Genomic DNA, 23,812 nt, shown 5'->3' on the forward strand with positions numbered 1-23,812 from the left:
GTTACCCAGAGGTAAAAACTCCAGCTGTAGGAGCTTGCCCAGGTTTAGAGAGCACATGGTAGTAGAGTGGGAAATGACAATGATCTGAAACTGTAGTCTGTGTGATGGCTTAAAAATCTTAGAAATGTGCCATCTCAGAGATAAATAACTCTGCCGATCCAGGAGCAACATGGAAACACTTGGGGGAGGAGGAAGGACAGCACAAGAGGGAGCCTTATCCTGGGCATACCAGCCAGAGGAGGTGGGAGTACAGCAAGGAAAACTATGCTGCATTGCTGAATTTGCTGCTCAAATCCCAAACTGGGGAGCAGCTCAGAGAGCAGTTCACAGCTCCATGAGCGGATGTCTCCAGAGCAGGGACAGGGGGCAGCAGGGAGACAAAGCTCTATTACTGGTTGGGGATGGAGAAGCTGCTCTTGGGACTATTAAAATGCACCCTTATTATGCCTGGGTATGTATGTATGTATAGAAACTTGTGATAGGGCTGAAAAATTTCCGAGGTGGACATGTAAGCTGTTCTTTCCATAAGGGCTTTACTCACCTGTAGTTGTTCAGAGGAAAAGCATGATCCAGTGTGTGGATCTCAATCTGTCTGGGAAAGATGTTCTTGCTTGAAACAATTTTATGTGCAAGGACTGGTGTTTTCCAGTGACTGCTATAATACAGCTGCTTTTCAGGGTCAGGGTCTGCTGACCTTTGCAATTTGTTGCGTGGCAATGAACAGTGCTAGGTACAGAAAATAGCACAGATAATACACTGTTGTCTGGCAACATCATTTAGGAATATTTTCATAGCTCTGTTGCTTTAGCTATTCAAAATTATGAAGAATTAACCTAGATCTGCCAGTTTATTAAACTGTGCTGCACTCATTCAAAGCTCAGCTTTTTTCCTTTCACAGACAATAGGAACAGACAAAGGTAAACATCTGTCCATCACAGAAATATTATGGTAAATGCTTAAAATGTATTATTATACCACAGGCAAAAATAGATTATTGGAGAGAGGCAAAATGCTTTCTTTTAAATTAAATGCCCACAGCCCTGTATGGGCTTTAAAATTATTAGTCGTGTCTTCTTCAGTGCCCTCTCTCTTCCATTTTTCAAAACACAGAGATCACTCATTACAGAGTGGAAACTTGGACAGCATTTCTTGTGATTCCGCGTTCATCTCATCCCTAAAAGGTGCAGTGGAATCTCACAGCCCTGGAGGCTGAATATCCTCGTCATATACTACCAAACCCAAAACAGTCTATGTGACACACTGCACACTTAAAAAATAGCCTGTCTTTTTCCTGCCATTATCGTAGCTATCTGAAACAAATGCAAAGCTGCCCAATTATGGTTATGTGGTCACAGTCTAGTGGAATAACTGTGACCCATAAATAGGAAAAACCTCTTCAGACAATGAAGCAGTATTTGAATTCTAATTGTTTTATCCCCTCAACCACAGACCTAGGTACAACTTTTAGTAGCTTCTGGGTCCAACGGGGAAGGATTTCCTTTTATAATTTTATTTTTACTGAACCTCAGTAAAACTCAAGAATACATATTTCATGTGCTCCTAGTGCCTCTAGTTCTCTCCGTGCAAAAAAAGGAAACATTAATGCTGAATCATGGGTTACGCCCCAAACATGCACGTGTTTGTATTCTTATTATCAGCAAATAGCAACCGTGGGCCAACTTGCCAACGTAAAGCCCTGCTGCAGTGCAGAGGACCACAGCTGTGGCACATAGTGACTGCAGAGCTGGGCTCTTCTCTGGCAGCAGGAATAAACAGGAATGGTGGCACTGAAACTGCTGGGCATATCCAGACATAAAACCAGTGGGCATTCACATCAGACCTTCACATCTTCATCCTGGGGAGTTTACTAGCTTAGGGAAAAATAAAGGTACCACTGACATATATGCATTGCATCAAGAGGAAATGTAACATCTTGTGCTTGTTCTGGAGCTCCTAAACTTTCTTGTCTGTCGTGTTTATATAATTCCTTGTTAGAGTACTTTGCTATGCATAATATTTTCCATGCATACATTTTAATCTCCTGAGCTCTGTAACAGTTCTCCAAAGTCCTGCTGCAAAACCTTGAGCCTGTGAGCCAAGCTGGTGTTCTTAGCCCAGCACTAATGCTCTGCATATGTGTGCTGTGCATGGATGTATAGAATGTATGCATCCCTTCCTCCAGGGACCCCAAGTGTGTATGAAACTTCAGGGAAGTCACAGCCATAAATACCCTGGGAGACACAGGACGTCTTAGTATGGACTGCCTGTTTCACAGGCAGGTGAACCAAGGCAGAGAGGCAATAAGCTACTTTGCTAACACCCCACAGCGCAGCAGGGGCAGAGCCAGGAACAGACCGCCGAGATCTTTGGCTGGCTTTCTTGGCTGTGCCAAGCCATCTGACTTGGGGCAAGGTGCGGGCAGGAACGTGTGGAGGAGTATCCCAGAGAACAAAACTGGTTCCTTTGTGCTCTAGGTGGACATACGAGCTCAGGCAGACATGGGTGCAATACACAGGCTGCCCTAAATTACATTGACTTGCTACAGGTGTCTCTGCAGAGCCCTGTGTTCTTGCTCCCTGAACAGGAGCTGGCACAAAAAATATTAACCAGTCACTGCTTAGTTCTGCCATCATATGTGTTCCTGTAGCATAATGGGAGGGGAGCAAATGACCAGATAACCCAGCTCGGAGGTCACTGAGAACTGGGAAAAACAGTGGCTTTCTGACTTGTTTTGCCACTGAAGCAATGCAAAAGGGCTAGTGCAAGATCCAGAGCCCTTTTCTCAGGCCTCCGCTTCCCCTGCCAGCCCAGCCAGCCCAGAAGTGTGCCATGCCTGTGACAGTCACCTGCCTGAATGTAGACAATTCTCGGCACATAATTCAGTGTTGTATTTCCTCTTGAGTCTTCTGTGGTTCTTTTTCTTGTAAAATGTTCACCATATTTGTTCTCCGTCACACTGGCATAAAGTCAGTCTGCTGACTATAGAATTACTTTGTGTTTATCCGTTTATTTCTGTATTTTACATGATTGTAAGACTCAACTCACTGGTGAGGAAATGCTATAAAATACTGACTTCCACTGCAAGGATGCTGACAGTCCTTCTGATGCTGAACTGGATGAACAGTGACAGTTTGGACAACTCATCTTTGAAACACAGTGAAGGCTGTCTTGTCCAACCAGTCCAAAACATGACTGAGAGTAATAATTTAAAAAATGAATCTTATAATAAAGGAAGAATGGAAGGAGGAGGGTACTTTAGGATTGTAGTTGTTTTATGATTAAATTGTTAAGATTTTTTCTGTTTTGTTTTTACAATTGGATTGATACTAAGAAGATTGTGGTCCATTCTGTCTTGTTCTAGTTTTATAATGCAGCCCATGCCATATTAATTGAGTGCCTCCAAGGATTTACGTGAATAGGATGACCAATATCTGTCATGCAACTGTTCTCCCCTCTCCATGGAAGGAGGTATTTCTGCAGAACAGGACCTTGTTTCAGTAAAGAGTTTTGGGGTTTTGTTTTGTTTTTTGCTTGTTACTGTGGTTTGGGTTGAGGAAGGGGTTCTTGAAAGCAGTACATGTGTCTCTGCGTTTTCCCTAAGGAAAGCAGGTCAGGGGAAGTAATATACCATGCACTTAGAGTAGAAAGTGCTGAGGCTTGCAAAACGTCTCAGTCTTGGGGAGTCTGTTGCCAAGCCTCAGGCCCTCACAATGATGTGAGCATCACTGTGCCAGAGGCCAGCGACACTGTCTTCATCTTCATGCTCTGGCAACCTTTTAGATACTATCCCAGGCTCAGCATGGCAAGCCTCGAGATGTGAACCAGGACCTTGGCTCCAGAGGAAGAGGGTGTAAGTAACAAAGGACAGTTCTGTCTGTGCTTGAGAGGGTTACCACCACCATTCTGGTCTGCCAGGGCTCCCCTAGCACTGGAGGGCTGTGCCCGGGAGCAGGCTTTAGCAACAGTCAAAAACTTTAGCTAGGGTCACAGCAGAGGCTGAAAGGAGTAAAACTCTGTTTTACTCTGGCTGTACTGTCCGCTTTTCCTATCCAACATTTGCTTCCTGCGCAGCTGATCTCCCCTCCTGCCCAAACAGCCCTCTCATCCAGCTCCAGTGGGGTGCAGGTGCTCCTGCTGCAAGATCCACCGCTCCCACCAGCAGCCAAACCTCCTCTTCCCCCCATGCATTCACACAGGCAAGGCCGGTCCTGCTGGTCCTTCAAACAGCCACCACCCCACTGCGCTCGGCAGCCCCAGACCCAGGGGCGAAGCAGCCGTAGCCCAGCTGAGCCACGCACACTGCTCACTGGGCACAGCGAGCACATTTAGAACAACTATTTTTAAATAAGGCATGATAATTTATGTGTCTCCCTTCAAGTACACAGAGGTGCTGGGAGACCATTAACTTTGACAGCTGTGATACTTCTTTCCCCAAACGCTTATAGCTAGTGTGTCAGTGGGAGATGTTACACAGTTAGGACAGCTCCATGCCCTTCTGTGTCTATCCTCACTTTGTTTCAGGACTAAATACATCCTGCAGTGAATATATGCCCTTCCTAAGTGGAAGATCCTGTTCATTTTAATGGCCCCACTGTCTTGAATAAGGACAAGTTGCCCACACAAAAGTTGGCTGGGTCAGCTCTTTGTCCTAACCCAGCCTGCTTCCGTATCCTCAAGCACTGCAAGGATTTTCTTTGGAAACAGGAAGTATAAATTGAAATGAAGAACATGACTTACGCAGACGCAAGATCTTTTAAGACCCAACATTGGACTTTTACTTGAAGAATGTATGCTGAGGTTGCAAGCAAGTCAGAGCGGGACCATCTTTTCGTTCTCTTTGTACAGCACCTAACGCAACAGTGCCAAAGCCACAGAGAAGGCTCCTCAGCAGCATCAAGCAACTATAGCAGTGCTGGTGCCCGGAGACATCCGTCTGTGTCTATGAAAGAAACTTGTCTCCTTTCTTGCCTTCATCCTTGTCCCTGGATGGGACTAGCAACCTGTTTCAGTTCATGCTTTCCATTTAGGCTAACCTCAGACACTTGGTTTCCACTTGATTGGAAACAAGTGTGCTGAAAGCTGTCTGCTCTTTCTTCACTATACAATGTGGACTGCTGCCTGGCTCCAATCTGGAAACAATTATTTCCCTACTGTACCTACCCATTCTGAAAAGTCAAAGACTTATCCCTAGACTTTTTTCGTCTTTCCACTTTTATTAGCCGCTTCTTTCATAAAGAAAAGCTTGTAATTGTATGTAATGCCCACAGAACAGCTCTAGCTCTAGCTCTGGATGTCACATATTTCTGTTACGTGACAAAAATACTGCCATGTTTTAAGGCCAGGTCTCCCATAGGGAGTTTTGTATCAGTAAATATGCTGCAGTGAATTCACCACTCCGTTGTCCTGTTCTGATAGGATGAGTGCTTGAATTTGTGGGACTTTAAGAAGGTGCTTTAAGCACCCATTGTGGTTATGCTGGTGTAAATACTCTTAAACAACCCCAAAGAACGGTCAAAACATCCACACACAGATGTGCAGTAGTGCTTGCAAGTACATGCAGATGCTATTAGCATAGCATAGTGCAGCTGTTTTAAAAAAAGAAGATCCCTGCTTATCTGCATGTATTCCTGGATTTATTATTTCATTCAAATGTTCCTACTTTTTGATATGTGTATGCAGACACGAGGGAATGAGAGCAACAGAGAACCAGAATCTGCAGATATTTGCAGACAGGGGGAAGCTTATGCCCATGAATAGTGCCATTATACTCAGTGGGATGACTTTTCTAAGAAAGATTGATCACATACTTTATTTCATGAAAGACTAGCTCCTGACTGAGCACAGACACTGAGGAAACGGATTGGAGTGGAAAGAGTCTAAAAATCTCTTTTCCTGCACTGAATTCAAAATAGCATTTCTCTTACTGGAAAAACAAACATAAGCTCATTTTGGGTGTCTCTGTCTGTCTGCCTGCGGGATTGGCAACCCGCACCTTCTGCAGATTCGGAGACCTCTCTGCCCCTGTTTATGCTTTAGAGGTTATGTCTTAATTACAAAAAGCTGATCTGCTGTGACATCAATTTCCCTCTCTAGGGGAAATTCCTGGCTGTGAAATCCTAGCAGAGACAAATTGCTGTTGGTTTTGGGTTTTTTTTTTTTTTTCCCTTGGCCAGTCCAGACCAACCCCAAAACTGCCATCTGGGTTTGACCTTGACTACTACTTTGAGAGCAAATCGCAGAGCCTGCTCTCCTGAAGTGCTGACATACAGACAACTATTTCCAATGAGTTATCTTGATACAGAAATCATGCTGTATCACAGCCAAGAGGCTGCTCCCTCTGCCAAGCAGGACCCGTGCCTGGGGGCCGCAGGAGCTGAGAAAGTGCTGTCTGTGGCCTACCCTGAACCAAAAAGGACAGATGGTGTCCTGGACATGTTAGGTACAACCCTGCCTAAACCTGGGGCCGTGCTACAGCGAGTGGAAGTGCTTAAAACCCTCGTGTTTGGCGTCTGGGGACGTGGGGGTCGTCTCCCCTCCACGGGATGTGCTCACCCAAAGCCACGCAACCCGGCAGGGAGGGCTTTGCACCAACTTTGGTCTGGTGTGAGTGACCAACGGGCTGAAAAGCAGCAGGACTGAGCCTTTGTGCCTGGGGGAAAGGGGATGCGGCGTGAAATGGCCGGGCTAGCCGTGCCTTCGAGCTGGGCGCTCGGGGACACGGGTGGCCTTTAGCTCCGCGTTCCTAGGGCTGCAGGCAGCACCCTTTGCCTTGACCGCTGTGCCCAGGGGCGGAATACGAAGGCCAGCAGGCGTAGGGAGGCTGGGATGCGGAGGAAAGGCGGGAGGATGTGTGTGTGTCCCGCCCCGGCGGTGCCGGGCCCCGCTGCGGGACCTGCACCGCTCGCTCCGGCCGGCCGGGGGTGGAAAATGGCTCGTGTATCTTTAACCCACAGCGGCCAAAACGCGGCGGTGGTGGTTTGTTTTTTTTTTTTTCTTAGTTAACAATGGAAACTTTTTTTTTTTTCAGTATTTCCCTCCAGCCGAGCAGCGCCGAGTGAGCAAAAAAAAAAAAAAAAAAAAAAAGAAACTTGTTCCGCTGAGTTCAACCCCAGACAGGCTCACAACTTCCTTCCTGCTCTCCTACCCCCTCCCTCCGCTCTCCTCCTCCTCCTCCTCCTCGCCGCTCCTCTCCCTCTCCTCCTCCTCCTCTCTCCGCCTTTCCAGCCGCACCGGGAGCGGGCGCCGGGGCCGCGGCGCGGACCTGGCCGGGGCGCGGAGCCGCCCGCGCAGCCTCCGCCGCCGAAGCGCGGAAGGGGAGAGCCCGGCGCTTCCCCCCGCTTCCCTCCCCGCTTCGCCCTGCCCCACCGGGGGGCGAGGAAAGCCGTTTGAATCCGCGGAGAAAGCAGGACTCCCGGCCGTGCACCGCGCCCGCGGAGATGCTTTCTGCAGCGCCCTGCGGCCGCCGGCGCCGGCGGGCGCTGCCGGGCGGCGCGCACTGAGGGCGGGCGCGGATCTTGCTCCCAGGTAAGCGGGGACGGGGACGGGACGAGGGGGACGGGACGCGGCCGCCCCCTCCGCCGGGATACCCCCCGAGCAGCCGCGCCGGGGACCGCCGGGCTCCGCGGGGAGAAAGGGGCGAGGTGAGGGCGAGCAGAGGGGCTGGCTGCTGCCCCGGAGCCGAGCGGGCTGTCCCGCACCCTGCCCTGACCCCAGGCAGGCTGTCCCGTACCCAAAATCTGGTCGAGAACCTTGTGCCGGTGCTCGGTTTCACACCTGAGCCAGAGTGCTGGGAGCGTTGCAGTGCCGGGGATCCCTGCAAAGAGGGGTTGCCTGGGCTCTGCTGAGCCTCACGCCTTCTCCGAGCAGCGCCTGAAGGGATGGGGAGCCTTTTGGTCACACAGGCACTGGGGACTGTGCTTAGACCTGTGGGCACTTTACCTGCCAGGAGCCTCACAGGGGGACGCACAGGGGTACCACTGACAGCATCGCACACAAGTGCTTCCAAAGATGCGTACACCCATAGCCAGAGTTAGCATGCATGCGTGTAAACAAGCCTGCACGCTCATGTAGGCAGCGCACTTGTGTGGATCTCATGGGTTCCCATGCGCCAGCATGGGATGGGGATTGCAACTCCGGTGGGACATGGAGCAAACAGACATGAAGGAAGGCACGCTGAAGTACAGAGGGGCACAGAGAGCCACCTACAAAAGCAGAGTCTCTCTCACATGCATACACACTCACACACACAACAGGGCAAACACCACCACACCTTTCTGTATGCGGGCTATGACTTGGAGGCAGTTGCAGCAGTTGATCCCCCAGAAGGTAAACGTGCACAGGGGAGGCACATTTAGACAGGGCACGTGTGAATATGTGCAAGGCCATGTTTTTGCACATGGTAAGTTAGGGGAGTAGTGGAGATGTGGACCCATACTATACAAAACTGGGCAAGCAGGGAGCCTTCACATGTATCGTTGAACAGAAATCCATGCCTCAGACTTGATCTTGGTTGTAGGGGGCAAACCGGAAGGTGGCAAATTTAAGCTGTTTGGAGTTTTTCCCTTTCTTCAGAAAATGTCAGCTTTTGGGGCCCAAACTTGAAAGCTGCCAACTTTCAGCTCACACCAGTTGGCCATAACTCCCTAATTCAGTTGCGGGAACGGCCGCTGACTGTATGTCCTCTCGGACACGGCTGCTGTGGCTGCGTCGACAGGCAACCTGGAGAGGGGGCAGGGAAGGCAGGAAAGAGGGGAAACAGCCCCAAACCTGATTTCCTCTTGGCTCAGACCCTTCTGACAACCAGGCTGGGCCATGTCCCCAGGGGTGGCACACTGAGGCTGCATGCAGGTGTGTGCAGGGACTGGGGGGGCACATAGGAAGGGAAGAGTCTGGCCAGCTGTGTGCACAGCTGGAGGGTGAGCTTAGGGGGGACACAGAGCTACTCTCACTGCTTGCCTTTCTCTCTCTCTCTCTCTCCCACCCCAGCCGTCCCGTTTTATGGAGCTGCAGGCCAGATCCAGCTCAGCTCCCCTGCTGCTTCCCGGCGATGCTGCTGGTCCCAGCGTGGAGAGACCCTCAGCAGCGCCGCAGAGCCTGAGCACTGAGGCAGCAGTGGCGGCGGCCCCCCTGTGCGCCCCGGCTGACTACTATGGCCGTGTACTGCTATGCGCTCAATAGCTTGGTGATGATGAATAGCAACAGCGAGGTGACAAGCGGAGGGAGCAAGACGCCGCCTCCTCCCGGACAAGTGCTGCCCAGGGGCCCGGAGACACCCGGCAGCTGCCGCCCGCTCCCCACCTTCAGCCCGGCCCCTGTGCCACCCCGCTCCCCGCGCCGTGGCCCCGCTTTCCTCTTCCCGCCGCTCGAGGAGCCCCCGCGGCAGCCAGGCAGCCCCAGGGGTCGGCGGGGCAGCCGGGGCGAAGAGGGGCAGCCAGGACCCCCCACAGCGTGGCAACTTCAGCGGGAGCTGCACAACGTCCAGGTGAACCAGAAAGTGGGGCTCTTCGAGGCACATATCCAGGCGCACAGCTCTGCCGCCCAGCCGCCGCGGAGCCCCCGGCCATCCCGGTCCCGGCCCGCCAGCCCCGTGGCGCCAATGGTGGGACTTGGAAGCGGACCCCGGCCGCGAGCCTACGGGGAGAGTGAGGCCCCCGATGTTGCTGGGGTGCAGGTCTGGCCGAGCACTGCAGAGCCCCTGGGGAGGTCGGTGGTGATGGTGGTCCCAGCTGTGGGGCTGGTGGAGGGCAGCAGCCCCACCCCGGAGCCATCAGGGCCTGCACCATGGCAAGGCGAGGTGGTGGTGGCCCCCACAGGACTTGAGGGCCAGTGCCCAGCCATCGGCGGGAGCATTCCCGCCGTCATCGTCACGGACCTGGGGGGCCCGGAGGAGGAGGCGGGCGCCGTGCCCCCCGGCAGCCTGCCCGTCCGGAAGCTGTCATCGTCCTCAGCCTCATCCACTGGCTTCTCCTCATCCTGGGAGGAGTCCGAGGAGGACATCTCCAGCGACCCTGAGCGCACCCTGGACCAGACACCGGCCTTCCTGCAGACCCTGGACCAGCAGAAGCCCCGAGTGGTGAGTCTTGCACCAGACCTGGGGAGGTGGGGCGAGCACTGGCAGCATTCCCCCTCCAAGGCACAGCTGCAGTGGGAGGGCAGAGGTTTGTCGCAGCAGAGGTCTGCAGAGAAACTTCCCATTTGCTCAGTGGTGCTTGCTTTTCCTCCCGTGAAAAGCTTATCCCTGTTCCTAGTCTGAAAATCCCCTGCTCGCAGGAGAGAGTAGCGGTACCCATCCCACTGTGCACAGTCCTTGCAGAGCTTCCCCGGCGCTGCAGCCTGCCCGCTGGCATGCTTAACATGCACCCACGGACTGTAGCCTTCTGCTGACGTGGTTACGAGCCTCAGCTTTCCCTCAGCACAGGTTCTCTGGGTGCTGGAGGTTTCCCATGATTTACATGAGCCTAAAGGAGAATTCATTTCCTCTTTGGAGTGGAAACTGTGTGGGCCAACTGTCTGCTAAAATTTATACTGATGCCCATCACCATAATGTCTGTGTGCCTTTCACATGGAAGCAAAAATCTCTAGAATTTCTGGTAATTCCCCTTTTGAATAAAACTTTTTGCTTGGAGGGTATCTTATATTTTAGGTAAGCACGTATTTATTAGGTATTTATATTAAGTTCATTTGTTTCTGGATCTTTGTTTGTTGTGGGGCTGGTTGGGAGTCTTCAGGTGAGAGAAAGCATCAGTGTTGTATTACCCTTAGAGCAGAAAGGTCTCCTCGGAGAGGAGGGCTTTGAGGCGCTCTCCAAAGGCAGACACTCCTGGGATATCTTGCATCACCTGGGGAGTTCGTTCCATGTCTGAATGCTCTACACAAAGCATGCTTTGCTTTGCTCTGAGCTGCCACACCATTTATCCAGAGGGCTTTGGACCACTTTACCCCAGGGTGCCGATCACGAGGTTCTCCGACCATCACGTTGGCTCTCCCATCCTCTGGCTGTGAGATATTACATTGATTTGGGCTCAGCACTGGAGCCTCACACTGACAGACCCAGTGGCTCCTTAATTTTAAGGAGTTTGATAAAGGCCTGTCAACTTTCAGTGATGTGGTTCACTATGTTTAACTTTCTGTAGACACATGATAGTGAAACTCTTGCTAAGCTCAATGACACGAGGAAAACCGGTACAGGGAAACATCTAAGTAAAGTGAAGGTATCAAACTCATGAAGAACTGACAGACTGTGGTTTGTAAAACACTCAGCAGGCTGAAATAAATGTCTTTGCTTTTCTACTTGTTTTGTCCTGTTCCAAGAACTCAGGCTCAGTTCTGCTCAGGATGGAGAAGCAGTTGAGTAAAAGCACAGTTAATGAAGTTATGAGTCTGTGGCTCATCGTGTTTGCAGACAGTTTTGTATTTTGTGGCTCTCAACTGATGAATCAGCTTGCTCCCTTTGGGAGCTGCTACAATCCCTCTGCTGATTAAATTCTCCTGGTTTTGTGTGCATGAGCTGTAGTAATCTCTGCTCTATTCTCCATACTAATGAGTGTTCCTAGTGCCAGATCCACTGATTTGCTGCTGAAAACAGTTCGCTGATGGGCAAAATCATGCCTGATGCTCTTGTGGAAAGCTTCCTGGAGCCTCAAGCTGACTCTGCACAGCCTCCGGTGGCCTCCAGCGAGCTCAGCCAGGCTGGTGGCTCAGCAGTGAACAGGCAAGGCTCGTTTGTATTGCCAAAAGGCCTGGATCAGAGTGAGCTCAGATCAGGTCTAAGAACAGAGTAACTCTGCTGGGCTCAGTGGGACTACTCCAAGCTAAACGAGATGAAGATCTGGTCCAAAATGTGTCAGGCAGTGTGTGGAGGTGCACTTGATTTTGTGTTTCAGTGGTGGAGTCGTCTCAGCAGGAGTGGCTGGGCTAATTTACAATGATACTTTCTGCTGGGCTCCACAGGTCCCGTGCAGGGCTGATCACTGGCTTTGGCAGGTTATAGTCAACTTCTCAGCAGGATTGTGCGCAAATGCCCAGTAATTCAAAGCTGATTCATATAAATAACACCCAACTTTGTGTACCAGTTGGCAACATCTTTTAAATGACAGCAGAAGGCAGCTACTGAAGCAGTCTCAGGTTGCACACTCATTTGTTTTCATGAACTCACTATTTCCTTTTAACAACGCACACGGTCTGGAAATGAGTTGTGTAATGAGGGAGAATGTGTGAGAAGCTCTCTCCGCAACTCATGCTTTTCCGTCAAAATAAATTCTGGGAGATCTCGGCCAACAGAAACCAACCTCGTGCCTCTGGGTTGAGTAGATAAATGCTGGGCAGGCAGAGAGCTCTGCCTGTCTGCACCAGGTGCTGCTGGTACGGGGGAAGGGCTATTGTACCTGGAGGAGAGGTAATGACGAGTGACAGGGAAGCAGTTCTTGCTGCAGATATGGTTTGCACCGCATATCTCGCATAGCATATTTACAGATTTGATAAACAGCAGGCTTGCTTCTGCCCTTCCTTTCTGGAGGCTGTCTGGCTTAGCAAATCTGTTAGGGATGTCCGGCTGTCTTTTGTAGTTCCTCCTGGCATCCCCGGGAAATGGGCAGATCCCTCCGGCTGGCACGGACTTGTCCTCCATTTGTACTTCAGGTAGGAAACTTCATTTGCGGTCGGGCCTGCAAATTGGCCAGTAAGAAAATGATGTTGCCTAGCGAAGGGGAGGGAGGGAGTCTGGATACTTTTTTGGGCTCTGTGACTTGGAGCAGCTCAGTAGCTGTTATGGGCTCTGCCTTTGTTTATTGAAATAGTTTGCTCAGTATGTTGCCTGTCCCTGGTGTGCTCTGGTGCCCGGTGGGCTGCGCAGTGCTGGGATACAGTGACCCTGCCGTCATCATAGCAGGCTTCTGAAGTGCAGTGGCAGTAAGAGCAATCTGATCTTTTGCTGTTGCCTAACTGCAAGCCCACTTAAGGTCTGAGTAAACCTCCACGTAAGGGCTTTTGCAGCTGTGGCTTTCTCCAGGCTGTGGGCTGCTGTTGGAGAAACCCCACAGTTGTTTATTGATGCTTGCAAGGTTTCAAAGGCACTTGAGTGATTACACTTCTCGGGCTGTGTGGGAGGGACAGCCTGTCCAGGCAGCATGTTGGGATGGGGATGCTCCGGTTTGACAATGCAGCGCTTGCTACACGCCTGCCACGACAGCAGCACGGGCAGTTTGGGGAAGGAGCAGGTGCCTCCGCTCACCCACCGTGCTCCCTGTTCCAGGCTCTGAGTGGCCCAGGTAGCCCAAGACAGTGGCCTGGCTCCTAAGGGGGATTTCACACCGAAAATAAGCCCCATTCAGCTGTGACTCCCATTGACTTCAATGGGAAAACACGAGTCCATGAGTTTTGCTGTTCCTGGGGGTCTCTGTTTGCTCTTCCCAAGGGAGAGCTGATAGACCAAGGTGTACTCAGCAACAGGAGGCTTGGCCCCAGTCTTGAAAGCTGGCTGTGCCCCTTAAGCAAAAGATATTCCAATGCTGGTCATTACATGAGTCGTTCTCATTGACCTAAATTCCCTAGTTTGTCAATTCCTTGGCAACTAGAGACAAAGCAACAGGCGAGTGGAGGGAAAGGCAGAAATTGTGCAAGTACCTACTATAGAAAAATGACATGTCAAGGGGAAAAAAAACCACCCTCCTGGAAAAAACAGTGCAAGACACTGCAGTGTTCCTCTTCCTGACTTTCCCACAGCCACTGTGAAAATGAAAACACTGGGACATACGGCAGAATAGTAATCAAACGACTCTCAGTACATTGTGAAACCGCTGCTCCTTTCAACAGGCAGAGCAGCTTGCTCAGAATAAGAGACTTCCATTAACCTGTGCAAAATGGCAAGAGCTTTTGGAAAAAGCTAATGGCATTGCTGCTGACAGGTGATTTTTTTAATTGATTTATTTGTTTGACTCACAATGGCTGTAACGCATTTCTGAAAGGAGCCAAGTTTAGATAGGGTTAGTGTCAGCCAAGGGCCTGTGGGACCCTTGCTTATTTCTCTTTGAGATGTTCCAAGGCATAAGCTGACAACAGCACTCCTGATTTGTTCCTATAAAAATCAATCAAATTAAATACACTTTCATACCTTTCCTAGCTGTCACTGTGATCAGGAAGTAACAGAAACCATGACCACATGGCTATGGTGATGCATGCAAGCCCCGTGAATGTATATCTTTACGCTGACTGTTTTTATGTATTTTACTCCTTCCTCCCACCATGTTTGTCTTAAAAGCTCCTAAGCTTATAAGCTTGTGAGTGGTATCACCAATTTAGTATCAATATAACGTCTAGTATATGAGGGCCCTGCTTGCTTGCTCTGAAGAGTGACTGTTACTCTAGTAATGCATATCATTGCCCACGGAAGGTGCTTAGCACACCGGGTAAACTGCCAAAGGATGGAGCCTCCTTCAGCCCTGCTGTGGGAACACTAGGAGGAAGAGGAGAATGAGATGGACACCTCTGTGTTTCCACTCTCAGAGCACCACACTCAGCAAACTTGGCAGCACGGCATGTTTTGTCTGCTGGGACAAGATCAGGAGCCCCTGGTGCCCGGTGGGCTGGGCAGAGCTTCAGGCTCTTTGTAGGTGGAGGCGGTGCGCTCTTTGGTAGCTTATGTTCTACCTACTCATGTGGCCTTCTTGGGGAATAAGCAGCTTTTTTATGGGCTCCCACCCATGGAGGCTAGGTGAAGATGCTGTCAAAACCCAATGAGAGACAAACGGTGCTATTTCAAGTCCATTTTCATCAGCACTTTTGAGCTCATTGGGAAGGGTTTCTTCTCTGCTCACATTTTCCATGATTGACAGTGCAGGAATTACATGGCACATAGCAGATCCTTTTCATAGGGGAACTCACTTGCTGGCACAGCTGTTGTCTCTTGCATATTTTGTTTCTCAAACAATTTCACACTGAAAACATTCATAAAAGGGGGAAAAAAGCCCAAAGCATTTCCGAGGTGCAAGAAGAACAAACATTAGGCCCATCATCCTTAGGGTCCCCAGCTTTGGAAACAGCCAGGTTTCCTCCCCTTCTGATGGGAATCGCAGGATGTCAGGAGCTTGGCTGGTTGGACCCTTCGGGTGTTAAGCTGAATGTCCGCAGAGTGAAGTTCCCGGATCAGCGGAAAATTTACAGTTTTGTCTTTACCTTTTTAGAGCCTTGCAATGACAAAAAAACAATCAAACTGTAGTCAGCACCTGCCTCATGTTTTCCATATTATTTCTATAATGTGTTAGGACAGATTTGCATGTGAAGAAAATATTAACGCAGCACACTGAGCTCTCGCGTGCCATGTGATGACTGAAAGCCAGTGCTGAGCTAATGTTTTCTTTACATGTAAATCTGTTCTAACTCACTAGAGAAATAATGGCATCTATGTATGATGTTAAATGTTGCTTCGGCTAAGATTAATCTTCTGTAATTGTTAGAGATTATTTTGTTTATACCAGTAGGTAAATTTGTGCAGTAAATTTGACCTGCTTTCTTCCAGTGAAGCACAGCCAAGCTTTCTAAGAAAGATATGTTAATATTTAACAGACAGTGAAAACAAAATGTTAACATTTTCAAATCAGTGAGTAACTTCGCAGCCTAATCCCTATTCTCAAATGTGACTTTTCAGGGAGTGTGGGCTTCCACACTTGTTGGGTCACTTGAAATGGCCCTTTTATGGAATCCATCTTGCTCAGCCTCTTTGGAGGTCTCCTCAGGATAAGTCTTCTCCTAAGGTACCTTTCTTCTCTGTTGACTCTGATGGGATCTTGAGGACTAGCCTAGGAGTGTGCTTAAGACAGAGAAATCTGCTTCTAAAGTACTTATGAATGTCTTCTGTAAAATTTATCAAAATTTCATTCTTATTCATACACATAAAAAGCCAGGTCATGCATAGCCTGCACAATGGCTGCAAGTAGTTCAGGAAGCTACTCCAGTCTGAGGTCTACCAGCTTGAAAAGCAAGTGCCTCTGATTTGGCTTTTTAAATCAGTGTTTAGGCAGCAAAATGTGTGATTCACTCTGTAACAGGGATGATCACCCAGCAGTGCTTTTCAGCATGAGTTGGCATGGGTATGTTCAGAAGTTCAGGGTCTCTGGCTGCAAGTTTCACTCTGGATATATGTGCCACAAACGTGCTCAGAATTGGTGGAAGCTTTTGGAAAACTTAGACTGCAGCTTCTTCTTTCCCAGCCACGGTGGGAGTTCGCCACCACAGAGCTGCTGTCATGGCTGTGTGCCTGTGGAGATCCTCACTGCCGTAGTCAGCCACGGGTTGTGTTGATTGAGTGCTGGCATTTTCTGACCTTAGTTTCTCAGAGATAGGCAATACTGGAGTCTGAAGCTGCTGCAAGCTGCTAAGACCCATATTAGCCTTTTCCCTCTCACAATATTTATTTCAATGTCATCATACATTTCAGCTGTGAGAAGAAAGAAGTGAGTTTTTTATAGTAAAGAACGTTCTTTTCATTAATGATGTAGAAAAAGAGACAGCCTAGTAGAAGGAATTCAATTCTTCCTTTCAGATCTAAAATTTATTGCTAGCCAAAACACAAGGATTGCTTTTGGAAGGAGAACTAGGGGGTAAAACAACAAGTGCTTAACAGTTATGACTTCTTGTAAGCGGTACAGTGTATTATCTGATCAGCACTACACAACAGGAACTGCATTAGTGTTCAGCACTGTTGCGGTTTTAAGTAATAGTAAAGCATCCCTCATCTCCCTGAAGGACACATATGGGCTCTGGAGTGACATACCGATGGACGTCTTAATAAGTTTGATTCAAAGGACAGAATCAGATTGTCTCCTCACCCTTTGCTTCACATGTTGGATTTGCAGAGAGGTCGGCACCTGCAGTTGCTGTGGTGTGGACCTCGCTGAACTGATGTGAGTTTTGCCTCAGGTTTCATCCTTGGCTTCTGGGCTTTCATCCTTGACTTTTAAGTCTTGTACTTGGGGTTTTGGAAAGTAGGGCTCTTGGACTGTGTGAAGCGGAGTGGAGGTCTCAGCCTGCAGTCTTCACTCTCACAAAACTCCCTTCCCTCCCCCTGAATGCTTTGGGCTTTGCCTGAATGAAGACCAATATATCAACACCAGGAATAACCAGCACAATGTCTTGGTAGGATGGCGATGCCAGGAAGCAGGCCCAACCCCCTCGCCCCCGTCCCGTCAGTGTTTGCAGAAGGGGCCATCAGAAACGTGGCACTGAGTGGAAGTTAGCAGAGGGCTGAACAACGGCAGCACCTACCTTCAGCATCACCTCCTCCTCCTCCCCCTTCGCTTCCTGTCCCTTTGCCCTTGCTTGGGCAATTTGTCTGCAGCAAGATAGAATCAAAGAACCCTCTTCCTTTGCTAAACAATTTGCTCCTTTTGTTAGGGTCAGATAAAATGCTGATAAAAGCTGTTGTAGCTCCACTGAAGCCAGCAGGAGCATGCTGCATATTTGGTCCTTGATCGTTTTTCGCCTTGCTCTCCCCTGCATGTATCCAGTTACATCTTGTGGTAAATCCATGTTAAACTGAATTAATGAGCAGAGATGCGGTCCCCGCAGGGGTTTTGCCCGTCGATAGGTACAATGCTTCAGAGCCTTTGGGGACAGGAGTTTTATGAACGGAAAGATCTGCAGGGGGACTTTTGGGAAAGTGCATTTTACGGTTGAGTGTTTTTTTCTCATTTCTCGCTAAACAATCTCCGATCCCTGCTGCTTGGGAAAAGGGCAGGAGTGGAGCCTGGCCTTCAGCTCACCGCTGAGCCTTGTTCATTGCAGCCGTACTTTGACAAGGCGTTTTGGAGGGGCATAGGAATAGCTTTTTTCCCATTGAGCTAAATGCATTCAAAACATTTTCGTTAAATGGGTACTTAAATACAGTGGTCGAGGCAGCCCATGTATACCCCTCAAAAGAGAGAAGACCAGGGTGCCAAGGAGGGGCAGGTATGAGGGGGAGGTTAGCAAGCTCCTTCTCACCATGTGGACCATAGGAATTGCTCTGCCGGCAGCCACAAGCCCTGTTCGATACCCAGGGGCATCCTCCCACTGCAAGCAAGGTACAGAGCAGCCGGGGGAGAATTAGCAACATGTTCAAATGTAATATGGTTGCTATAACGGGTAATATATATTTAACACTCTGCAGGGACCATTCAAGCCTGCATCTGTAGGAAGGGGGAAAAAAGTCAGGTTTGCTTTTTTGGCAGACTGCAGATCAGAGTCCAATCTGCAATCTCTCTTGGTATTTTTTATGTGGGTGGGTTTTGTTAAGTTACAGGCAAAGTTATTGCACCCCTAGGCTACTCACATTAAATGTTTCTCCAATTTTAGCAACATTCTTTCCAGGCTCAGCTACATTTGTTTTTATCTTCTCTATGGCAATTGATGATCTAAGTCTAAAATGTATAACTCCGCAGGATCTCCTGTTATATATTTCTTCCACAGCTGTAGCTGAATCAGGACAGTATAATCCAATGACATGTTGTAATGCCTCATGCTTTCTTTAATACATTCCAGATTAAAGGAGTCAGCAAAGTTGACATATCCAAAGTAATAAATTTAAACAATAATAACGACAAATCCTGAACCATGATTATATCTTGAAAGTGTTGGGTTAGGGTTTTTTTTTTTTCCTCCTATCTTCTCTAATCTGGCTAAAGTCTGTTTGTAGGAAACTGAACAGGACAGATAAAAGATGATGAGACAAACAATTTAATCCCTTAATAATGTCAAGTGGAAAATCCAACAACAGATTGGCAAGGAACTCAAATAACAACTGCAAAGTGGCCCTTACTGAGGACTACAGACCTAGCTTAAAAGGCCGAGCTTGGGATATAATTAGAGATGAGCCTGAATCAGTGCCCACAGGTTCAAACATTTCTTTGAACTCTGAAATGGAGTCCAATTCCTTTTTTTTTGGTCCATGCCTGCATAGCATCAGCTTAGCTCCATTGAAGCTCCCGTTCAGCATCATCTCGTACCTTGTGCTGCCCTCAGTACCCACACAAAGTGACCATGAAAGGCCCCAGGGTGGTATTTCCACCTCTGCGTGCTGTTGCAGATGGGAGCATGAGATGGCAGCGAGTGTCTGCTGCCCAGGTAGGTGCCTGTCATGGCAGCATGAGGAGGAGGAGAGCTGGGCACCGCTTTCTGGCACTGCGCTGGCCTCCGAGTCCCACCATCTCATCCTGCTCTTGCTGGGGACTGGCACACAGCTGCACCCCCATGCAGCAACCCCCATTCCTGCTGCTTCGGGCAGTCTCGCGCTGCCTTTAATAGATACGCCTTGAAAGCAAGGCATGTGGTCACAGAAGTAGGAGGCACTTGGAAATGCAATTGCCAAGCAGCTTCAGAAAGAACATGCTAATTATTATCTCCTCGGAGCTGTATTTACTTAGCGCTGACAGCCCTTCACCCTGGGGTTTCATGGTGGGAATGTCTTATTGGGGTGGAGACCAGGGCGTCCAGAAAAGAAACAAAGGAAAGAGATTTTGGAACTGTGTCTTATCTCTATCCACCTGAATTACTGTTGTATTTTAAAAGAATATATGAAACCCATTGTTTGAAAAAACCCTGACAAGTGTGCTTTCCCGGCTCCATTGTTTTAATGTTCTCCTAGGAATTTGTATATAAAATGTTCCCAGTCCAGTTTATCTCTCTCTGCTTGACAAATCCTGTATTTCCCTTCTGTACTTTTAGCAGAGTGGGAACTAACCTTGATCTTTTTGCAAAGCCAACAGAATTGCCTTGTCGGGTGTCACGTTGCCACCTTCACACACAAACAGTGCATGTCGCAGTTTTTGAGCAAGATGTACCGTCACTGAAAAAAAGGCTGTGTAAAACTCTTACATTCAGGATGAACTTTTGAAAAGCAGCTCTGAACTGAAACAGACCCTCTCTTGGAGGAGGGAGCAACTAATGTTGTCCGGCTCTCGTGGAAGCTCCCTTTCACAGCAAGGTTAAAACAAATGATCTGAAGCCAGGGATACAGCTCAGCTCCTCCACCGTTAGCAGCCCCTCATCTATGTCTCATCTCAAGGAGAAAAGGCTTGGCTTCTCTCCTCAGGTCTCTGTTTTCTCATGTTACCCTTCATTGCTGGAATGGCTTTTTCGAGCCTAGGAAGGCAGTGTGGGAGTCCAGGTGGTTGGAAGTGACCATAACGTTGACCAGGTGCTGGGCCGGTAATGAGAGGGAAAGGCAGAGGTAGCATGATACCACCTTGTCTGTTCTTGTCTGTCCCTGTATTGTACAGCCCGACCAGCTCTGATATTTGGTCTTTGAGCTTTTGGGCAGCTTAAAGGCAGTTCCAGATCCCAGGTTTGTTCTTGTGGATGGGAACTCTTCCCAGAAGGGAGAAAGCTCAGAGGAGCCTGTTTAATATAGGCTGATCTCATGCTTGAGCATACGCAGGAGTTGACCTTTCAGCACTGAAATAAGAAGTGATGGGAATAGAATAAATCACAGCCTTGAAAGAAAAGCCAAGTAGCTTAGACTTGCACCTCAGGAGAAGGAGTTAAGGTATGGAGGCTGAGAGCGCTGCAGAGGGGCCAAATGACAGATTCGAAAAGCGATCTTTCAGCAGTGGGTTTGGTGGATCTTTGCAGAGCAAGACTGCAGAGGAAAGGCTATTGAGATGTGAAATTGAGATATGAGGTGATGAGCCCTGGAGGTGAGTTTTAGTTGGGTGGGTAGGTTGGAAAGACTCTGTTAGGGATGTTATCCTGAAAAAATCTGCAAGACTTACAGATAGGTTGGATGTGAGGACCTAGAGAAAGAGATCCAAGTTTTCCACTTGCTAAAAGTTTCAGGGTAGGAGCAAAACATTCACAAATGAGAGCAGTAACATTTACACTCGCATTGCAAAGGCATAAATTGTTCTACGAGTTGCCAGGCTGTGAAGAATCAAGCTTCTGTATTGCATTGCAAGCCCCAGAGCTGTCATGTTTCCATCGAATCCAAAGCCAAAATTTCCATAAACTTGATAGGAGTCAGCTCCAAGCCCCCATGGTACACCCCCTTAACCTTCAGGGGCCTGGTGTTGAATGCAAGATTTTTCCAAGAGGACCAAAACTCGAAGCACTCCCCTAATATCTGGAAGCTGCAGCCCAATGAGGAACTCCCTCTGCATGGTGGCTTCTGTCAGAGTCCGACTCCCTGTTTGGTCTCAGGAGAGGGTGTCTCGGGGTTTCTTTAGGGCAGGCACAGTGGAGGGTCGGGCTGCTATATGCCACAGAGCCCACTGCTGCCTTGAGAGATGCTGGGGTTTGCCCTCCTGGCCCATCTTCCTCTGGACCATCTGTGCTGTGTCCCCAAAGCAGTCAGACCCCCAGCCCCATCCAGACAAACCCTAGCAAGACAGAAGATTGTAGGAGCTGGCTGGAGCTGGAAGAACAGTTTTTTGGCAGAGAGTAAATTTTCCAGCAAATGTCAAGGGGGAGGGGGAGTCAAAATGATTCACAAATTCAAACACATTTTCTGAATAGTTCTGGCCTAGAAAAAAATACAGAGGTGGGGGAAGAGGGAGGGATGATAAAAATAGCAATGCATGTCATTCTGACACTTTCAGAATGAACCGTTTCATTTTGGGAATGGTTTGTTTATGTTTTGCAAGCATTTGAAATGTAGATTTGATTCAAAATGGCATTTTTCACTTAAAAGTTGACCTCACCGCTAAAACACACTGAAAGAAGAAAAGGTTTTTTAGAACTTACATAACACAAAATGAAACACCTCCTTTTGCTTTGGCTCCAAATGACACATTTTGGAGTTTTCCTTCCACAGCCCCATGATTTTAGCTGTGTTCAGCCCAACCGGAACATCTCCTCTCCCCGATTTTTTTGGTTGAGCTCTGATGTAAAAAAATCCATGCTCCATCCAGCTCCCGTGCTGGCCAACCTTTAAGTCTAATGCCATGGAGCAAGTACTTTAGTTTAATCTGAGGTCAACCACACATTGCTGTGATTCAAACTGAAACCTGTGGTATCGAATGAATAAGAGCTGTAGGTTTTGTAGATAACTGGCAGCTTCTCCGGAAGATGCAGTGTCGAACCTCATTTAGAAAAATAACCCAAACTCTTGGGGCCCTGAAATCTGATCTAGAAATCTTCAGAGAAGCTGGAGTTTGCAGACAGCTGAATGGCAGACTTTCACTCCCCCGGCACTCACACTGGTCTCATTCAACTGATTCATTAAAGGGAAACAACCAAACAGCTAGTAATTACTTTGCTGTAGCCAAAACATGCCGCAGAGTTTCCCCGGGCAGAGGGGAAGGAACACGTGCATTTGCTATATGATGAGCCATCGTCAAGTTTACTGTTCCCCGCTGTGTTTTCTGCCTGGCTGGGACACATTGCGCCGTTTCCTCAGCTGAAGTCCATCCCTTGGCATCTGGAGCGGAGCCTCCTTTGCTGAGATTTACCTTGACTGTCTTCTGAGCCCCTTCATTCTGTGCCTTGGGAGGGTTCAGGCACAAAAGAGGGAGAAAAAAGATGCTGCAGTGTGGGACAGCAAACTTTTTAACAGCAGCCCCTCTTGGGCAGGGGCCGTAGGAAAGACCTTTTCCATTCGTGGGAGGATCCTGGGGTTTACCTGCAATAGGAAGGTTTATAAGCATTTTTCTGGCCCGCTGTAATTTTAGTGTTACTGAAGGGTGGATCTTATGGTGTGGACAATACGGACATTTTTATCATCGAGGCGTGTAGAGGCGAGGGGCTGGCAGTGGCCGAGTGGCGGAGCGGGCTGTGCTCCGTGCTGGCCCTGGCAGCGATGGGAGCTGGGATGGCTCTGCTGCTGTCTGTGGTGGCTCTGGGTCCCCCTGCAGTGGGGGGTGATTAGTGCTTGCAGTGGGACAAGGAATCGAGGCCAGCATGCGTGTACCAGCTCTTCAGCTCCCTCGACCATGCATTTACTGTTAAAACACTGCCAACTCAAGCTCTCCCCAAAACAATGAGGATTGCCTTAAAAACCACCAAATGTTTCAGGGGTTTTTTGGAAGTGCTGGGTTTGTTTGATTGTTTTCCTAGTTTCTATGCCTTTAAGTCATAGTCAGGGCAATTTTTCAGTCTTTTCTCTGCAAGCCAGAAGGCTAGAAACATACTTTCTTTCCAAAAATGAAAGCTCAGAGTCTCAGCCACCTGAGTGCAAGAGCTGGCAGCTGTGACAACAAGGCAGAGCTCATGCTAAAACTGCAGGAGTGGGCAAATGGACTATTGAAGTAGCTGCTTCTCTCGGTCGAGAAATGGGCTGAATGGAAAGAAAGGCCAGAAGGGCAGAGCATGTAAGCCGATTCAGCTTTCCTTTAACAAATGAAGAACGCCAGCTCTCCCTCCCCGCCCTAGCCAAAACAAAAAGCCCGTACACAACTAAAGTGAAATCTGCTTTCGTGTTTGTACGTGAGTCGTGACACCTGGAATAGCGGGTGACATTCGACTCTCGCATCTCTGCCGAAATTCGAATTCATCTCCCAGGCGAATTCTGGAGGTGGGAACACAGATAGAGGTACTAGCACTCACCAAAGAACAAGGACCATACTGACTGCACACGGAGGCTCACACCGCTCCTCTGTCAATTTTTTATATAAAACACAATTTGAAAACTAATCACTTTTTCTGCAAAGGTGATTCAGAGATCTTTGACACAAGCAGCTGCCAGGAGACGGGAAAACAGCTCTGACTGTGTTAAAGTGGGGAGGCAGCACAGAGCCTGCTGGCCAGCACTTCAGTGCAGATTGTAAGATTTTAGCAAAAATCTCAACTTTCCAACTAAACAACTGCATTTGGATAATGATCTATGGAAGGTTGTACATGTCTTTTGACAAGG

At 48.8% G+C, this 23,812-nt stretch overlaps 1 protein-coding gene and 1 long non-coding RNA gene across 2 annotated transcripts in view; one reads left to right on the top strand and one right to left on the bottom strand.

The window, feature by feature from the left end:
• Positions 1–7,412: 7,412 nt before the first annotated feature.
• LOC115350220 lies at positions 7,413–9,094 on the bottom strand. Its single transcript, XR_003926352.1, has 3 exons — positions 8,981–9,094; positions 7,852–7,853; positions 7,413–7,517 (listed from the first exon to the last, which is right to left on the bottom strand). It is a non-coding gene; the product is annotated as an uncharacterized LOC115350220 (long non-coding RNA).
• A 4-nt stretch (positions 9,095–9,098) lies between these two features.
• Positions 9,099–23,812, top strand: part of ITPKB (inositol-trisphosphate 3-kinase B) — a 69,724-nt gene continuing 55,010 nt past the window's right edge. Inside the window, exon 1 of the mRNA XM_030035628.1 lies at positions 9,099–10,072. Within this exon, the coding sequence (XP_029891488.1) occupies positions 9,149–10,072 (924 nt within the window). The 5' untranslated portion in view covers positions 9,099–9,148. The remainder of the gene's footprint in view (positions 10,073–23,812) is intronic.

This window comes from Aquila chrysaetos, chromosome 13 (assembly GCF_900496995.4).
Source record: "Aquila chrysaetos chrysaetos chromosome 13, bAquChr1.4, whole genome shotgun sequence".
Lineage (NCBI taxonomy): Eukaryota > Metazoa > Chordata > Aves > Accipitriformes > Accipitridae > Aquila > Aquila chrysaetos.